The sequence below is a fragment of the Somniosus microcephalus genome, chromosome 21 (genome assembly GCF_052327205.1).
Source record: "Somniosus microcephalus isolate GS21.2 chromosome 21, FLI_Smic_1.0, whole genome shotgun sequence".
Classification (NCBI taxonomy): Eukaryota; Metazoa; Chordata; class Chondrichthyes; order Squaliformes; family Somniosidae; genus Somniosus; species Somniosus microcephalus.
In genome coordinates, this window is record NC_141007.1 from 40,868,192 (window position 1) to 40,887,903 (window position 19,712).

Sequence of the window (19,712 nt, forward strand, 5' to 3'; positions counted from 1 at the left end):
GCCTGTATCCATAACTCTGCTGCCTGTATCCATAACTCTGCTGCCTGTATCCATAACTCTGCTGCCTGTATCCATAACTCTGCTGCCTGTATCCATAACTCTGCTGCCTGTATCCATAACTCTGCTGCCTGTATCCATAACTCTGCTGCCTGTATCCATAACTCTGCTGCCTGTATCCATAACTCTGCTGCCTGTATCCATAACTCTGCTGCCTGTATCCATAACTCTGCTGCCTGTATCCATAACTCTGCTGCCTGTATCCATAACTCTGCTGCCTGTATCCATAACTCTGCTGCCTGTATCCATAACTCTGCTGCCTGTATCCATAACTCTGCTGCCTGTATCCATAACTCTGCTGCCTGTATCCATAACTCTGCTGCCTGTATCCATAACTCTGCTGCCTGTATCCATAACTCTGCTGCCTGTATCCATAACTCTGCTGCCTGTATCCATAACTCTGCTGCCTGTATCCTAGCCCGCACCAAGTCCCGCTCACACATCACCGCTGTGCTCGCTGACCTATATTGGCTCCCAGTCCACCAATGGCTTGATTTAAAAATTCTCATCCTTGTGTTCTAATTCCTCCATGGCTTAGCTCCTCACTAAATCTGTAACTTCATCCTGCCCTACAACCCTCAAGAAACTCTGTATTCTTCTAACTCTGGCCTTGTGCATCCTCCATCCCCCTTCGCCCCACCATTTGGGGTCATGTCTTCAGCCGCCTAGGCCCTAAGTTCTGGCATTCTCTCCCTAAACACCTCCGCCTCTCCATCTCTCTCACCTCCTTTAATACCTTCCTTAAAATATACCTCTTTAACCAAGCTATTGGCACCTGTCCTAATGTCTCCTTCTTTGGCTCAGTGTCAATTTTTGTCTGATTATGCTCCTGTGAAATGTCTTGGGACATTTTCCTACATTAATGGTGCTATATAAATGCAATCTGTTAAATAAAACATTTTTTTGTTAAAACCAGTTGAAAATTAGATTAACTTTGATCACTTGTATATTAAAGCAAAATTGATGACTAAATTAAGGACAGTGCTCAATGCTTAGAGGTTTTAATAACTTTGTATTTGTTAAATACAAGGTTAATATTACCTAAGGTTTTTTTCTTTTTAACCCATGCATAAAAGGTTGTATTTCCTATAGTAACTTCTGCCTTTCATTACTAATATAGAGCAGTGAAACACTTTTGGAAACAATCCATCATAGTATCACACCCTTGTCATGTAACTGTATTAGCCCCAGAGTATTCATAAATCTTTTTTTATGTTTAGGGCTACCATAGTATCGCTAGAAGACTTTGAACAGCGACTGAATCAAGCAATTGAAAGAAATGCATTTTTAGAAAGTGAACTTGATGAGAAGGAATCACTACTTGTTTCTGTTCAGAGGTTAAAAGATGAAGCCCGAGGTGCGTTTAATTCCAGCAGTTTATTTGTAAGGACAGCATTACTGTTGTACAGGAAACTTTTGTTTATCCGGAGGTTAACTGTCCGGAATGCTCGAGCCACTGGCAAAATTCAGGAGTCGGTTCAGTAAGTTTTTTTTCTTTTCGTTGCTTTTTTTTCACCAGTCAGGCTCTGCAAGGTCTAGCTAAAGCTGTTGCTTAGCTACAGAGACGCTTGCAAGCTACGGCCGACTGTTTAGAAGCTGGTAAGCAACAGGGTTTGTTGCTAGATATGGAGCTCAAAAGCTTCCGTATTTTTTAACATTAGCGTTGGTTTGTCCGGCAGTTTTGATGGGACGGCAACAGCTCGGTCCTGTCGGTGCCGGATATCACAAAGTTTCCTGTACAATTGGATGCATACGGTCAACAAACTTTAAACAGTAGAACTGATAAACTTCTGCTCAGGGAACCTTCCTGCCATTGGTGTCCTTGCAATGGGGTGAGATTAAGTACAATACAGGTAGACTATCCTTTATCCGAAAACCTCGGGACCAGCCGTGTTTCGGTTTTCGGAAAATTTCGGATTTCAGAAGGTATTTTATAAGACTGGGAAATTTGGCGGGGGTCGGCGTCGTGCGCATGACTTACGCTGAACGAAAAAACTTTCGGTTTTTAGAGGTTTTCAGTTTTCGGAAGTTCGGATAAAGGGTAGTCTACCTGTATGCGAATTATATTGCTATTCTAATGTTGCAATTTTCCTACTTTTTTATACCACCGTCGTAAGAGTTGTGTTTTTTTGTCACAATAAATAAGTGAAAAATCAGTATGCTGAAATAATGATTTTAACACAATGTATTTGTATTAAGGAATAATTCTGCATTAGGATTGCTATCACTAATGTGATGAGGTACAGTGTAAAAGCAAATCTGTCTTTGTTTCCTGCTGCCTGCTCTGTGGCTGCTGAGCTCCCCCTGCTTGATTGACCCTCGAGTTACTTGCTAACACAGCTAGCGTGCCCATATTGAAATCCGATTTCTCACTTTAGGAGCTGCAGTGATTTATGGGAAATTTGATGTCAATGCATGCGCTTGGCTGTATTATGCTCTGTGACTGTTAAACACCAACACATTGTCATTGGGAGATCAGGAGTCAGAGATATTGGCCCAGAAATTCGGGTCTCCACGGGTGAGTACGCACGGGATACTCGCCCGTAGGCCCAATGGAAGTGCCGGTTTCCTGCATGCACTGCGCATGCGCGGGAAACCGGCACTTCCGTTCCTCTGAAAGCAGGGGTTCAGAGATCGAACACGTGCGCGGGGGAGGCTGCGCGTGCGCATCAAACTTGGGTGTTTTTTTTTTTTTTACAGGTTTTTCCGTGAGGGTAAGTCTCCAGAATTTAGAAACGTAAAAAGCAGGCGTAAGGCCTGCTTTTTACAAGGTAAGTGGTGAATTAATTAAAATTAAAACATTTTTTCCGCAAGTTTATTATTTTTAAATACTTTAAAGCCAGGTAAGTTTATTTTTAGCCCCGTTAGAATATAAAATTAATTTTTCCAAAAATTTAAATTATTGTTTAAAAGTTATTTCATGTAATTTATAGTTTATTTAAATGTTTAGTGCTATTTTGGGGCCGTAGTATTTATAAGTCTCGACAGCACTTCCTGTCAAGACTTATGAATGGAGCATTCCCTGCTCCGATTGGCTCCCCATGGCCCACATGATCCATGGGCACGCTTCGAACTAACTGCGCCCCTGGGATACGCAAGCACTGCGCGCCGGCAGCTGGACCAGGCCCCAGATCGGAATTCCACGGGAGCCCAGAGCTCAACGGCCGGCGCGCAAGGTAAGTGCAGATCGGGGGCTTACACCCGCGGGAAGCCCCCGACCTGAATTTCTGGGCCATTGTTGCTGGAGAGTCTGGAAAAGACAGGTTAGTGGGACCAAGCCAGAAGCAGATGAGTGTGGTCCCCCAGGACACACTGCATTACCATCCATGGCAATAGTGCATGTAAGACACCACTACCTACATTCAGTCCCTGAACAGTGACTTTTTATTCTCACCTTATATGGAAATATAGAGTATTGCATTTTATGTAACCTGAGGTTGCGTTATGATTGGGACATTTGGGGTTTAGTTGTCAGTATGGCCCATGAGTTGGTTATTGTGTTATTACTGCCCTATGGCAACATTATCATAAGCATTATACTTGGTTACTAAAGTGACGATCTAAAATTCAGATTCACAACTATTACTCGACAGTGCAACACTGAATTTTTTGTTTAACCGCAGCCTTATGAATATTTTTGCAGATCTGCGACAAGAGTTAGCAGTACGGGAAAGGCAGGAAGTAACGAGAAAATCTGCCCCTAGTTCCCCAACGCTAGAGTGTGAGAAGATGGATACAGCTGTTCAAGCTTCCCTCTCTCTACCAGCTACACCTGTAGGAAGAACCGCAGACAATGGGTTTGCTTCACCCAAAGGTATGTGGTGTAAGTTTTCTGAGAATTGCCAGAACATTGACTCCAGGTGTCTGCATGTATGTGTAAAAGAATGGATTGCTTGTTATGTTTGCAGTAAGCTCGCATGTCAACTAAGATGGCTACCAACTTGATTCAATCAGAATTTGGAGAAATCCACCTGTCATCAAGTTGGTACAGAACCTTAAACCCTTCTGTTGAAATCAGGTGGCTATGTTAAAGTTAGAATGCGTGCATTAATGAATTGTGTTAAGTAACTTGGCAGGGTTCCACAAACCAAGTGCTAATGCTTTCATTTCTTTTAAATCTTGAAGTTGCCATTGTGCATGCATAAGTATATAAATACAATGATGATCCTGTGTGTACGTGTCCACCCATGCTCTATGCCATTCAGAGTTTTATAAGAAACTAGAGTGCTTATTGTTTGCACCTTGCTTCACTTGGCCAAATGCATTTTAATTTGCCTAACCGTGCAAGCATACCGTCTTGATGGGTGTTGAACTGATGTTGGTATGTAGTTGAGCAGTTTCACAGGCACTAATGCTTTGGTGAGTTTCGGTACAGGCTTTTTAAATGCATCTTTTGGATTTGCAGTGTTAAAGTATAAATTTAGTGCCTTGGATGTGTTGATACTTGAACGCATTCAGTGTGAATCGCTAGCGATCCGGGTGAAAATTGCACCCAAAATTGCACTAGTTTTGAGAGGTGTTTCTCCCCCTCAAGTTTCCACTTGACCTCATTTGCATATCGCCGAACACAAAATCTGCCATGAACCAATTGGGCAGCATTTTAGAAAGTAATTTTTTTAATTAAAATTGCGGAAATGCTAAATCTCATCTTTATTTTAGATAATATTTTGACTTTTTTTAGTTAAATAGCAAAACAAAGCAATAGAGTTGGTTGGAACCTAGGATTCATTTCTGCAATACAAGTTGAGCTGGGAGATGTAAAACTGAGGCTATATATAAATATCTCTTATAATGGAATATGCACAGATGTAAATTTTAATATTGTATAGCAGTCCCTCCCTCTAAAGTAAAACAATATAAAAGCAAAAAAGTTATAAAATGCCATAGTATGGCAGTCACATTGAAATGAAGGTTAAAGACCCAAAGCTGAATAGATGCATAGAAGTGAGCTCATCAAGAATCTTAATTGTAGATCCCCCTTCTATTTCTATTTCTAAAATTTTTAGGTAAATTCCATTGGTGTGTCTAAGTTGTGCAAGCAATCACTGTCGGGGAGTTCTTAAAAAGCAAAAAATGAAAAAGGAGTAGCAGGTTGACTCTAGCAGTATGTATCGATCGGAAAATTTCCAATAAAGCCCATCTCAAATATCGGTTATTGTGCAAAAACACTGCTCAGGTGATGAAATTTCCAGTTAGTGCGGAGCAACCTTTTGCTCTGTTTTGCTTTGGAACTAATTAAGAATAGAGAAAGCATTTGATCAGCTGTTTAAAGTGTCTGTCCGCACTGACCACATCTCTAGCTTATGAGTACGCCTAAAGGAAAATCTGTCATAAGGCTCAAATTGTTTTGCAACCAGGATTTGAACCATGCATTGTATGATCATTCTAACTGGATTCTATTGTACATGTATTTTCATATTACCATCCAAACATCTTGTACTGATGCACTTTAATTTTCTGTGACATCACTACAGAGAGCGGGAATGGAGATACAACAATTTATTTTAAAAAGGCTTCAGCCTGATTGGACATGGGGTTCGAGTCAAACCGGCATTAGGGTCAGAGCCATCATAGAATGGTTACAGCACAGGAGGCCATTTGGCCCTTCGAGCCCATGCTGGCTCTCTGCAAGTTCACTTCAGCTAGTCCCACTCCCCCTGCCCTTTCTCCGTAGCCCTGCAATTTTTTTTGCTTCAGGTACTTATCCAATTTCCTTTTGAAATCCGCCCCCACCACCCTTTCAGGCAGTGCATTCCAGATCCTAACCACTCGCTGCGTAAAAATGTTTTTCCTCGTGTCGCCTTTGATTCTTCTGCCAATCAACTTAAATCTGTGTCCTCTGGTTCTCGACCCTTCCGCCAATGGGAAGTTACTCTCTATCTGTTTAGATCCCTCATGATTTTGAACACCTATCAAATCTCCTCTCGACCTTCTCTGCTCTAAGGAGAACCCCAGCTTCTCCAGTCTATCCATGTAACTGAAGTCCCTCATCCCTGGAACCATTCTTGTAAATCTTTTCTGCACCCTCTCTAAAGCCTTCACATCCTTCCTAAAGTGCGGCACCCAGAATTGGACACAATACTCCAGTTGAGGCCGAACCAGTGTTTTATAAAGGTTCAGCATAACTTCCTTGCTTTTGTACTCTATGCCTCTATTTATGAAGCCCCGAATCCCATATGCTTTTGTAACTGCTTTCTCAATCTCCCCTGCCACCTTCAATGATTTGTGCACATATACCCCCCAGGTGTCTCTGTTTATGCACCCTGTTTAGAATTGTACCCTTTAGTTTTTACATTTGTAAGAACAGATGTGTCACCTAACGTAAAATCTGATTTGAGAATTTTCATGGATTTTGTTTCTCATCATCTTGCTTTTGAAAATTGACATAGTGAAACACTCTATTGGAGTGTGTGTGTTTATAATGTATAAAAACCAGTAAGGCTTATTGTTTTCCAGCTATACCAAATGGCTATGGAACTACTCCTTTAACTCCATCAGCAAGAATATCTGCACTAAATATTGTTGGTGATCTTTTAAGAAAAGTAGGGGTAAGTATCTGCTCTAATTAACCTTTTTATAATATTGCAATTCTGTCTATTGGCCAGAAAATAAAAAGATATAAGCAATTTTATGTCCAACCTTTATTTCTGTAAGTTCTGTTTAATCTTTCTCTAGTAGTAGTTCTTTATTGAAATTTTCCCTTTGGATGAGTTATTAATTCGTATAGCTGCCTGTTCAGGAAAGATTAAAGACTCCATACCATTATTCAAGGAAGAGCAGTGTTCGGCTGCTGTCTTAACTTCAACCAACAATTCCTTCCTCAACCAGCAGTACCAAAGCTAGGTAGTTCATCACCTTGCTGTTTCTGGGGTGATACTGGCGCAGTGTAGCTGCTGCATTTGCCTGCACAACATTCACTGTACTCTTAAGGTGCCAGTCTTGCCTCGGTGGTGGCCTCTCGCCTCAGTCGCCGGTTCAAGCCCCATTCCAGAGACTACTACAAAAGCAAAATACTGCGGATGCTGGAAATCTGAAATAAGAACTGAAAAATGCTGGAAATACTCAGCAGGTCAGGCAGCATCTGTAGAGAGAGAAACAGAGTTAACATTTCAGGTCGATGACCTTTCATCAGAACTGGAAAAAGCTAGAGATGTAACAGGTTTTAATCAAGTACAGAGGCAGGGAAAAGGCGGAGGGCAGGTCTGTGATAGGGTGGAAGACAGGCGAGATTAAATGACAAAAGGGATGATGGTGCAAGGCAAAAGGGGATGGTAATGGGACAAGTAAAGAAACAAAAGATGGGTCTAGAGGAAGTGTAAATGGGAACAGCAGAATCATTACCAACACGATCGGCCCCCTCTGTGTATGGTCTCCCCAATGTAGAGGAGACTGCATCGTGAGCAGCGCAGAACACCTCTGTTTAGTCTGCAAGCATGACTTCGAGCTTCCAGTCGCCTGTCATTTTAATTCTCCGCCCCACTCTGACCTCCCTCTCCACTGCCTCCTACACTGTTCCAATGAAGCTCAGCATAAGCTTGAGGCTCAGCACCTCCTTTCGATTTAGGCACTTTACAGCCTTCTGGTCTCAACATTGAGTTCAACAATTTCAGATCCTAACCACGGCCCTCATTTTTTTGGACAGTAGCTGTTGGTAATGATTCTGCTGTTCCCATTTATACCTCCTCTAGACCTCAGGTTGTGAAAGGTGTAATATAAAGGCAAGTAATTAATTGTGTGAAGCTCTTAAGATTTTTCAACAACTTGGTAAGGTGCTCCATCAATCGTGCTGATTACCACCTACCGCCCTCCCTCAGCTGATGAATCCGTACTCCTCCATGTTGCTTGGAAGAAGCACGGAGGGCAGCAAGGACACCGAATATACTCTGGGTGGGGGAGTTCAATATCCATCACCAAGAGTGACTCGGTAGCACCACTATTGGCCAAGTCCTGAAGGACATCGCTGCCAGACTGGGCCTGCAGCAGGTGGAGAGAGAACCAACACGAGGGGAAAAACCTACTTCACCTTGTCCTCACCAATCTACTTGTTACAGATGCATCTGTCCATGACAATATTGGTAGAAGTGACCACAGCACAGTCCTCCGTGTGAAGACGGGTCTTCGTCTCCACAAGGACGCCCTCCATCGTGGTGTGTGTGGCACTGACATCGTGCTAAATGGGATTGATTCAGAATAGATCTAGCAGCTCAAAAACTGGACTTTCATGAGGCGCTGTGGGGCAGCAGCAGCAGAATTGTATTCCACCACAATCTGTAACCTCATGGTCTGGCATATCCCTCACTCTACCATTACCACCAAACAATGAGACCAACCCTGGTTCAATGAGGAGTGTAGAAGAGCATGCTAGGAGCAGCACACTCTTACCTAAAAATGAGGTGCCAACCTAGTGAAGCTACAACACAGGACTACATGCATGCTGTAGACACAGCCAAGTGATCCCACAACCAACTGATCAGATCAAAGCTCTGCAGCCCTGCCACATCCAGTTGTGAGTGGTGGTGCACAATTAAACGAGTAGTGGGAGGAGGAGGCTCCATGAACATCCCCATCATCAATGATGACGGAGCCAAGCACGTGAGTGCAAAAGACTGGCATTGTATCCTTTTCTGGTTTCTGTTTTATTTGTCATTTTGAAATTGGTTTCTAGTTCAAAAAAATCAACGCTGTTGGTTTTTGGTGTGTGTGGGGGGCGGGCAGGATTATGAACAATGTTCCCTCAGTTGCCCGCATGCATGGCCACGCAGTAATCTGCAGGCTGCTCACTAGCTTTTCCATTTTAAATACCGCGCATGCGCAGAAATTTAAAGGGACCGCGCATTGAAATAAACAGGCCAAGCTCAAAGACAATTTAGAGGGAACATTGGTTGTGTGTCCACTTTATTTGAATCACATAATGAAAAATAAGAGTTTCTTTATATAGTGTATCAAACTGTTGTGCAGAATTCTTTTGATTTATTTTTCCTGCTAACTAATACTTGAATCTTTTCAGGCCTTAGAATCAAAATTAGCGGCATGCAGAAATTTTGCCAAGGACCAAGCATCACGAAAAAGTTACAGTTCAGGGAATGGCCATGGCCCCTCTGCTATGGTCAACAGTGCAAAGTTTTCAAATTCAGGTCTTGCAACATATTTTGACAAAGGGTAAGTGTTTAATATACATCAACAAAAAAAAAAACATTCTTGTTAGAAAATCTGCTATTATTTAAGCTTTTCCAGAACTGGGGCACTCGGATATATTTACTAGTATTGAGTATTGGCAAAAGCACCAGAGGGAAGATGAGAAGCCATTTTAATGCAGCGAGTTATGATCTGGAATGCTCTACTGGAAAGGGTGGTGGAAGCAGATTCAGTAACTTTCAAAAGGGAATTGGATATATACTTGGAAAGAAAAAAATTGCAAGGATATGGGGAAGGAGCAGGGGAGTGGAACTAATTGGACAGCTCTTTTAAGGAGCCGGCGCAAACACAATGGGCCGAATAGCCTCCTTCTGTGCTGTATACTTTTACAAGTCCCTCATGAATCACTCTCTTCATCTGGATTTGGATCTTTTCCCAACCCTTTGCTCTTTCTAGTTAACCCTCCTCCTCACTCCTTTCAGATGAAAGCTTAATATTTACTCATCCAGGTCACTACAGCAAAATTATACTGTACCTATATATTTATTGAATTTATCCAGTTTAAGCCCAGGGGTTGATTTTTAACCCTACCCGCCCGGCGGAAACCAGGTGGGTGAGCAGTTTAAAAATGAGCAGGTTGCTTACCCACTCAAAACTCGAGCCTTTTGCACCAATGCCCATTTTAATCTGCAAGGTTCTGCAGGTGGATGCTAATTGGGGTCCTATTGCATCAAAAAGACCCTGCCTGCATTTTAATTGAGGCCTCAGTGGAGAAGCCAGCTCAGCTTTGCCACCAGGCTGAAGCAGATCTGCAGATAAGAGGCTCTCCAAGGTAAGTGTAAAACATTCCGGGGCCCAGAAGGGAAGTTGCGACCTCCTCTGTCCAAGCTCTTCACCACCACCCCCCCCCCCCCCCCCCCCCCCCCAACTCTTTCAGGCAGGCAGCTGATCAACAACATGTTGATTAAGCCCTGGAGTTAACATACACTGTGCGTCAACCTTAGGCCAATGAGTGTATTTCACACTTGCTTTCTTTTCCCTGTCTGCTTCTCAAAAATGATTTCCCTAGATTCCAACTTTGATCATGCTTCACACAATATCCACCGAACAGGTCTGAGCTCCAGATACTCGGGTTTAACTTTAAATCCACATTTTTTTCTTTTCTCTTTCTTGTATATTTTGAGCTATCTGGGTGACAGATGTTGGTATCAAGAAATGGAACATGTACTTCTAAGTATTGTATGAATCAGTAATAGCAGGACAAAGCTCTCTTAATCTGTCTGGTTAAAATAGTCAATGTTCATTCAACATGATTCTTCCAACTAGAAATGGGAACTTTTCTTCCCCTGATTTGGGTTGAAAGATTCTACTAACCCACCCACTGTGTCACTCAGTAACTCTCTTTCTGCTTCCCTTTCCCACCCCCACCAAACTTTCTGGTATTCTGAGTCCATTAATTGTACTTGAAGTTTGAATTTCTTGACTTCTAAGACTAAACTGAACTATGGATGTTGATTCCTATGAGATCCAGGATCTATTTACAAATGTTAAAGGATGTCATAGAAAATACTTCAGTATTTTTCCAACCCTTCACAAAGTTACAAAGCTTATTTGTGGCAAGATATTGGAAACATCAAAATCCTATTGTAACTCAAGAGGAAAAGTTTAAATGAACATGGGGCTAAAAGTTCTGCTTAAAATCTTAGACATGAAATAATAGGTAATTGCTGAAACTGTGTTCTGCAGATTAATACACTACATGTTTGTAACAATTAGCTTTAGAGCATCACTTGAATCGGATAATTGCTTCTTGAAATGGTTTTCCAATATTTGCTGACACCCCATTGCTGAAAACCGATCTAATTTATATTCCAGAATGGTTTCTCCAGCAGGCAAATCTGCCTTTAAACTGTTTTGCAGTTATTTTACAGTTGCAAATGGCCACCGTTTCACTCAACCTGCCAGCACACCTGCTTTTTTTGGTTGCCTCTGGCTCTGATGGCATTGGTGCCTGAGGCATTCCTGCTGTTGCAGGTACATCTGAAGACCACTCACTTTGGCGGTGTGTGTTGCTTCTGGTGGCTTGGTTTACTTTGGTCATTGGTGGAAACTGCTAATGTACAAATTAATGTAAGTTATTCCCTCTTCTGTCTGTAGCAAATTTGCACAGAAGTAATTTAGCTAATAGGTGGTGGGTAGGGTTTTTTTAATTAGCTAAACAAAAAATCAATGTTTAATAATTTAAGCAAATCAGTAGAAAGTTTATTAAACATTGAGACAGTTCTTTTTATAAATACTGTTGAATAGCCAACTGTATCAATTAAATATCAGTTGGTTTTAATATCAATTGTACAGTTTTTGTTTGCAATTCATTTATCTTTAACTAATTTCTAACCTGCTACATTCATGTAGAAGTATTATTTTGTAACAATATATGTGCATTAGGTTTTGTTAAAGTACACGTGCCTCTCTTAATGGCTCAGTGGATATGGCATCTCCAGGTGTAATACTATGCTATTTAGACTGGAAAATCCCACGTTTGATTCTCAATTTGTGCAGAGTTAGCTGATCTGAGCAGGGATGTTAAAATTGTCAGTAGTGCTCCTGAGTTAGGAAGTGGAAAAGCTGTTGGATTCCACTCCTGATTCCTATCTAATGATTCATGCTTGAATTGAATGAATTGTACATGATGAGTTACATAGAAGGAATGTCATTTAGCATGCATGCTGCAAGAGCAAATATCCAGTCCATACTTGATGTCTGGGCTCTAAACGTGATCAATCTTTTTGAGAGGTACTAGTGAGCTGTCAACTCCTGTGAAACTTTGTTTCAGCAGGAGTCAACCTCCAAGAGAAAGGGGGAAAATCAGCAAAATAGCACATTCAACACCCCCAGTTAAGAGATGAAATCAAACATTTAGGGTTGGAAGGAAAAATTAGCAAGCTCGTCTTGGATCCCACCATAATGTAATTTTGGTGTACTTTGAGGGTTATTTATGTTCTAATGCTGCTGTACTCAGTTTCTGATTGTATTGCTGTTTCCTATAATGTTCGAGCACAGGTACTGCAGCATTTTGGATGACTCCAGGTTTTATATCCTCAACACTAATGTTCAGCATGTCCCAGAACTAAACAACAAGAATTTAATTTCAGCTATGAGGAGTTGAGTGATTTAAGTATTTAGCCATCTTAAACTGGTTTAGATTCCAACATCTAGCCAACATGAGTGTTTGTTTAAAGTTGATTTGGTATGTGTTTTCTTTTATCAGAAAAGAGAAAGTCTTTTTCACCGAGTATATCATGGGTAATTCATTTTATTGTATTCCTTTGCAGTGATCACCTGCATGCTATCGCAATGGTGATATAAATGGAAGCAGGATTAACACCTAGATTTAGGCTGAATTTTCGCTAACTGCATGGGGATTTTGGTATTCTGTGGCAAGTAGTAAGAGCCTAGCAAAAAGTGCCAGATATTGTATCATATAATTCCTCAAAATGCAGCTCCTGGTGGCTCTTCTGAATTTTTACCCTACAATTTTATAATCTCTGTGTATGGGGCTTATCCTATGGCCTGTGGAAATTTGTCTTTGAATGCAGCTAAGATGAAAAATTTCCCTTGGTTGACAAAATGTAATCTTTGCTATTGCAGTTAAAAGCATTTAAACTGCAGATGAGCTTGTAGTACAAACCTGCATTAAGTATAGCACCTGTTAAGCTGTAAGAGGCACCAAATAGAATGTGGAAAATGGCTGTGACTGGGTTGTATTTTAGGATTCAGAATGTTGGAAGTTTATCATTATTGCCAAAATTCTGACTCCATTATGACCTATTTATAATTTTTTCAGCCGTAAGTTCTGTGCACATATCTAACAAGTGACAGCATTTCTACAAGTATTCAAGTTTACTCTGTCTGGGTTTCTTTGCAAGAAATGCAGAGGCAAATGTACAGCAACATATTTAGATTCTGGGTAGGTTTTCTCGCCCAATCTTAAACCTTTTTCTGGCTGAGCCTCAAATCTGCATAACACACGGACTGCTTGGCTAAATGTGGAGGTGAATGACAAAATCAAAATTACATTTTTCTTAAAACGTATGTGGAAATACTAGCCAAAGCTTTGTGCACTGGGCTAAACTTTGAAACACGGTAGTTAACTTGAACAACTAGCATTACTAAATGGAAATTTAGCTATTCATTCACAGCTGAAATTTTATATTAGACCTGAATAAAAATGAAAGATATTTAAATAAAAACCACTTGAGCCAGAGATACATCAGTAAACTTATAAAAATGGGTCTTACCCAGGGCACAATGTTTTTTAAAAAAAAAAGAAAATTAACTGGTTGTGGATTGTCTCTTGTACATTCAAAGCTGAGGCATGGCTAAACTTAAAAGCAATACTAACAAGTGTGTACATGAAAAATACATTAAGATGTGCATTTGCTACTAAAGCCTTCTGTTGGCACATGTTCACTTCTTTAAAAAAATCCTGTCTGCCATTATGTCTAGAAGTAACTAATGTGTAGTTGTTTTTTGTACAGTGACTAACTTTGTAATTATACATAGAATCAGTTGCATCTTGGACAAAACTCGTATAAATGTTTGCATAAGGATGATCATTAGTGACTCTTTGTAATGGCAGTGTTAAAATCAGGGGTTTAAATATGAATACTGTGTATTGCTATCTCTTTCCAAATCTCATCAAAACCAAACTCTTAATGTGGTGTATGTGCCTTTAAGAGCCCCAGGTGTGTGTAATGCCAGTAATTGCCACTTGAGCTATATAAGCCTGTGTATTGTGTATATCCTTTAGGAAACCCCCCCCCCCCAGACTTGCTTAGTAAATACCTATGAACCAACTCCTGTCTTCAGTGTCTTTATCTACAGACGGACACTACACTTAACCCTTAAGCTTCAGACACTCGAGGGATTTCCAGTCTTCTTGGGTCAGCTTTCTTTTTTATAAATATTTTCAACTTGCACATTATGGTATTGAAACAACCCGTAATATTGTAGTAAAACTACTGAAGTTCGAAAATCACAGATATAAATCTATCTGGTTGCTATCATTGCATACAATGGAGATCAACATTTAGTTGTAGTTGGTGACTATATAAAATTGACAAGAAAATGTTTTTAATTGTGTCATTTAGACCATTGCCAGTTTAATATTGTAGTAGAGTAGCTAATGCGGTTCTTTAATTTTCAAGGCCAGGTAATGGTGCAGGATGCAGAAACAGTATTGAAGGAAGCCGAATCTCCAGAAATAGACGCACCAGGAAACCAAAGCAAGTGAATTGATTAGTCTATATAATTTGTATTTTGTCCTCAACCCAGAGCTAACAATGGACTTGATATTGTCTTGAGACAGTTTAGAAGAGTTTTTCATGCTAGTAATTAATGTTTGTATCTTGAATTGTCAGACTTGTACCAGATCTATAGATTACCAGCTACTGTAGCAACCTTGTATAAAATACTTTAATGTAACCCGTTTTTTTGTTGAATATAGGGCAGTAAATGGTCTAGACCAAGGACCTGCTCGAATTGGATCAGCGCCACCTTCTTCACCACCAGGCATGCTGCCGCTCAGTGTCTAAATAGCCATACTACATCTTTTTAACGTCTACTTCAAACAACAGGATAACCCATGTAACCTGGCTACAAATGGAGTGCACTGCGGTGTGTAGGAATTTCTGAACTTTTATCTTGTTCTGCACAAGATTTTCAGTTTATTAAACAGTTTGCCTCTTAATCTCTGTTGATATACTGTCACTGCAGTGTAGTTAATGTCACATTACCGTTCATGTGGGTTTTAATGCTATTCCTGTTATACATTACAGCAGACTTGTATATTGTGCATTCAAAATTGAAATCCTAAGCAGTATTGGAAAAGTCTACATATTCAAAGCTAATGATATGGTATTTGTTCAAGCCACTTGTAGGGTGTGTGACTCTCCAGATAGTTGGTCTGGGTTTCTCGGTTATGTGCCTGGATTTGGTGGTATTTTAAAACACCAATTCCTGTAATTTTTATGTTGTACTGTAAAATTTCTCCTTGGTTTCTAATGGCAGATTTATGAAGATATATTTAAGCATTGTTTAAGTGTAAATTGGTTTGTTTTTAAAAACAAACCAAAGTTGGATAACAAACTTACACACTTTAATTTTTGAACCATTTACAGCATTGATTTTTGTTTCTATGCATCAACTCGATCACTTTTACATTTTATTTTGTTGCATAATTCAGATAATTATGTTGCCTGTTTACGTTTCTTTTTACTGTATATAAGTTTGTAAACATAACTTTGCCCAAGATATTTGTACATAGCTTGGGCTTTGTAGCATTATTTATTCAGATTCTATATGGCATGTTTAATAAATGAGAAAGTTTACCATACACAGTTGTAACAAATCATGATGTAGAACCTGCTGTCTAATCTTCCAGAAATAAATTTGTTCATTAAACAGCCATCGTGTGCAGTGTTGATTGGATGCAGACTGGAGTCACTATTAGTAAGACTTTGTGGAAAGCATCTCTCTCAATTTTTTTCATTATATTTTAAATAAGTACACATTACTGAACTTCTGTAAATGTGGCACTGAACAAATGGACTACAACAAAAAAAAAAATTTTTGTCTGCTGAATATTTAACTTGTCATTTCCAGCAATATCAAAAAATTTGGGAGGTGTAATGACCCAGGGGTGCACTGTTCTCAAAGGAAGAACCACAAGTTCAGATACCAGACGGTAGCCAACACAACATGTGAATTGTTAGCAAAAACATAATGGGAAGCATAAGGTGCTACAGGAAACTTTCGTTTAACCGGAGGTTAAAAGTCCGGAAAGCTCTAGCTACCGGCAAAATTCAGGAGCCATTTCCTATAAGTTTTTTTGCTTCTCGTTGCTTTTTTTTCCCCCAAGTCAGGCTCTGCAAGGTCAAGCTGAAGCTGTTGCTTAGCTACAGAGACGCTTTTAAGCTGCGGCTGACTGTTTTGAAGCTGTTGCTAACTAAGCAACAGGGTTTGTTGATTCACACGGAGCTGAAAAGCTCCGTATGTTTTAACATTAGCGCTGGTTTATACAGCAGTTTTGATGGGACGGCACCAACTTGGTCCCGTCAGTGCCGGATACCAGAAAGTTTCCTGTAATTGGGTTAAATGACCACAGATTTCACATTACTTGGCGGCAACAACAACTTTCATTTCTAGCATCTTTAACGTGGTAAACTGTCCCAAAGTGCTGCCCATATCCTATTCCCATCACCCCTGTCCTTGCTGGCCTACACTGGCTCCCGGTCCCATAATGCCTCAAATTTAAAATTCTCATCCCCGTGTTTAAATTTTTTCGTGGCCTCGTCCCTCCACCTGTGTAACCTCTTCCAGCCCTACAACCACCCACCTCCCAACTTCCATTCTCTGACTCGGGCCTTTAGTGCTCCCTTCACATTGTCAACAGTGTCTTCGGGCACCTCTACTCCACGCACCAACATTCCTTGCCTCTAAGCCCTTCTGCCTTTCCACCCCTCCTCCTCCTTTAATACCCTCCTTTTAATCCACCTTTTCAACCAAGCTTTTGGTCAACCCTCCTAATATCTCCTCCTTTGGCTTGGCATCCACTTTTTCCATATGCCTCTGAGTGACTTGGGACATTTTTTCCACATTAAAGGTGCTACAGGAAACTTTGTGCTATCCAGAAGTTGAATGTCCGGCAACTTTGATCTAACGGCAGAAATCAGCAGCTGTTTTGGTTAGGTTTTTTTTCTGCTTTTCACAGGCAGGCTCTGGAAAGCATCTTTGTCACTTAGCAACAGCTTCAGAGACGCTTCCAAGCTACTGGGCCGAGTGTTTACAAGCTGTAGGATTCGCAAAATCCAGTCTAGATTGGTATAACCCCTGAAATGGCCACATTGTCAGAACACAAGATGGAGTTGGCAGTTCTCATGGCTCAGTTCAAAAGGACACACCAGCAGTATCTTACAGCAGCTTGAGTCATCACCGATTAGAAGATTCCAGAACTTACTGCTATTGATATATGGTTACAGCAGTAGCGAACTCGTAAACAAAAGTATTTGCACCTGGAGGTGCGCTAATTGCTAGCAAAACGCAAACCCATCTCTGAAATCGCTGAGCACAGGAAAAAAAAACATCTGTACCAAACTCAGAGGGACACGGGACAGATCCCATCAGTTTCATTTACAAGACATTAAAATAAAGTACTTGCTTTTGTCAAAGCAGCCTGCCCATTACCTTGACAAAAGAAAACCCCTGATTTGGCGCTAAGATAAGGGCAAGGAAACAGTATAACTGTTGAGGGAAATTCTAACAGGCTAGATTCATTCAGTGAGACTCAGACAGATCCACAAGATTCACCAGAAGCAGTGAAGTCCAAGTCCAGGTACCATCAGGAGTTCGAAGACCGTGCGGAAGAGGAGACGGCTCGGAGTTCGGAGGACTTCCAAGTTTGTGCAGGAGAGCGGGTCCAGGAGCCGGTCCCATAAGGAAGATTGGAGATCCCGGATGTAACGAGTACCAAGGTCGAGGAGGGTTTTAAAATTCTGGTGAGCATAAAGGCCCAACTCTACCTAACTGACATAGTTGAGGTATATTTTAGCAACAGGAGGGTTTGTAACATTAAGGGTTTGGTCATTCAGGAGTGTGATTTATCCCTCGATGTGTCCGTGTGCTTTTCCCACCCCCGTTTTAGTATACCGCTGATTAAGAATTATTGTATGATTTAAGATTGTCAAAGTTATTCCTTGTGTGTTAAATTTTAGTTCCCATTGGGAGACGTGCTAATGATTTTTGTCTAAATTGATTCTTGCATTCTCTGTGTTTATTCTCCTTAAATAAAGATATTTCTGATTTAAAACTCACCTTGTCTCACCTGATCCATTTGTCTTCCGAGTCACAAGTTGGGCCACACATCAAGGTTGGCAATAAGCCCAGTGTCTAGAACCGGTGAGGGGGGAGCGCTTCGGAACCGCTCACGAGCAGTGCGAAATCAAAACCGATCTAGCACACCATAAGCTCGTTACTGAGCAACAGTGTTTGTGGTCAGACACGGCAGGCTCTAGAAAGCGCCTCTGTATCTTAGCAACAGCTTCAGAGACGCTTCCAAGCCACGGGCCGAGTGTTTACAAGCTGTTGCTGAGCAACAGTGTTTGTGGTCAGATACTGCAATGAAAAGCTCCTATCTGATAACATTGACGCTGGTCTATCCGGAGCTTTTAAAAAAACGGCAGTAGCTCGGTCCCATGGGTGCCGGATAGCGCAAAGTTTCCTGTATTTAGATGCACATTGTTGGTAGCATTTAGATTCAGTCTGGTTTTCCAAGAGAGAAGAAGCACACCGACGTGATGTGTTCCAGTAGCTGACAGTATGAGTTCTCTGGTGTGGTCTCTGGGTCTCACTATCGTTTACCTAGATATTGGGCAGATAAAAGTACACTGTGGATCGTAGGAGATGTAAGATCTGCATATGGGAGTTGTTGGTGATGCTAAGCCTGTGAAAATATCTAATGCTAATGCACGGTGGCATAGTGGTTAGCACTGTTGCCTCACAGCGCCAGGGACCCGGGTTCAAATCCGGCCTCGGGTGACTGTGCAAACTCCACACATTCTCCCCGTGTTTGCGTGGGTTTCCTCCGGGTGCTCCGGTTTCCTCCCACAGTCCAAAGATGTGCGGGTTAGGTTGATTGGCCATGATAAAAATTGGCCCTTAGTGTTAGGGGGGATTTAATACGTGGGGTTACGGGGATAGGGCTTGGGTGGGATGGCTGTCGGTGTAGGGACCGGGTGCTAAGGTTTGGATGATCAGCCATGATCTCGTTGAATGGCGGAGCAGGCTCGAAGGGCCGAATGGCCTACTCCTGCTCCTATCTTCTATGTTTCTATGTTATCCAAAAATATGATCTGGTAATTCCAGTGTTAAACAACAAAGTAACCTTATTGCCACTAGGTGACAGTAATCGTTTTCCTCACATCACTTAACATGCTTTCTAAAAACAAATGAGTTCAATTTTGAAAGAAAACAAGTTTTAATTATCATCTGTATTTTGTTGATAGAAAATAGAAAACTTGTTAAATACTTACAGCTGTGAGACAGTGATAAACTGAGGTGCCCATCTCTTAACTACCCTCTTTCTTTCTCCATTGCTACCTTAACTCTTCCCCTTTTTGGCTCTTTTGTTTCTTTGGAGATTTGCACCTTAACTGCAACCCTAGCTCTTAGCCTTTCTTTTCCATTTGCTGACCCAACTGATGGTCATTCCCCCGTCTCTTCTTGGCTCTTTTTTTTTCCTCCTCATTTGCTACCCAATTGCTTAACCCCCTCAACATTTTGCCTCATTTTCTCCCAATTCTTACCCCAGCTCTTAACCCTCCTTTTTTGGTGGTTCTTTTATAAATACACTCTACTTAAACTTATCTATGTATCTATTAAAATTCTAATTCTTTCCCTCTTTGCCTAAACCACAAGTACAGGAAACTCTTTGGTATCCAGCACCGACGGGACCGGCGTGTTGC

General features: G+C 41.1%; 1 protein-coding gene across 11 annotated transcripts in view; it reads left to right on the forward strand.

Annotated features, from left to right (window-relative positions):
• The window catches only part of ndel1b (nudE neurodevelopment protein 1-like 1b), a 45,862-nt gene extending 30,260 nt beyond the window's left edge, over positions 1-15,602 (forward strand). For 5 of the 11 annotated variants that reach the window (XM_085963459.1, XM_085963460.1, XM_085963462.1 and 2 more), the window contains 7 exons: positions 1,278-1,414; positions 3,701-3,871; positions 6,514-6,605; positions 9,065-9,216; positions 12,253-12,353; positions 12,461-12,495; positions 14,699-15,602. In XM_085963459.1, the coding sequence (XP_085819585.1) occupies positions 1,278-1,414; positions 3,701-3,871; positions 6,514-6,605; positions 9,065-9,216; positions 12,253-12,353; positions 12,461-12,495; positions 14,699-14,809 (799 nt within the window). In that variant the 3' untranslated portion in view covers positions 14,810-15,602. Of the gene's footprint in view, positions 1-1,277; positions 1,415-3,700; positions 3,872-6,513; positions 6,606-9,064; positions 9,217-12,252; positions 12,354-12,460; positions 12,496-14,399; positions 14,478-14,698 lie in introns of all 11 variants that reach the window. The other 6 variants (XR_015073074.1, XM_085963464.1, XM_085963466.1 and 3 more) reach the window with 6 other exon arrangements.
• Positions 15,603-19,712: the final 4,110 nt, after the last annotated feature.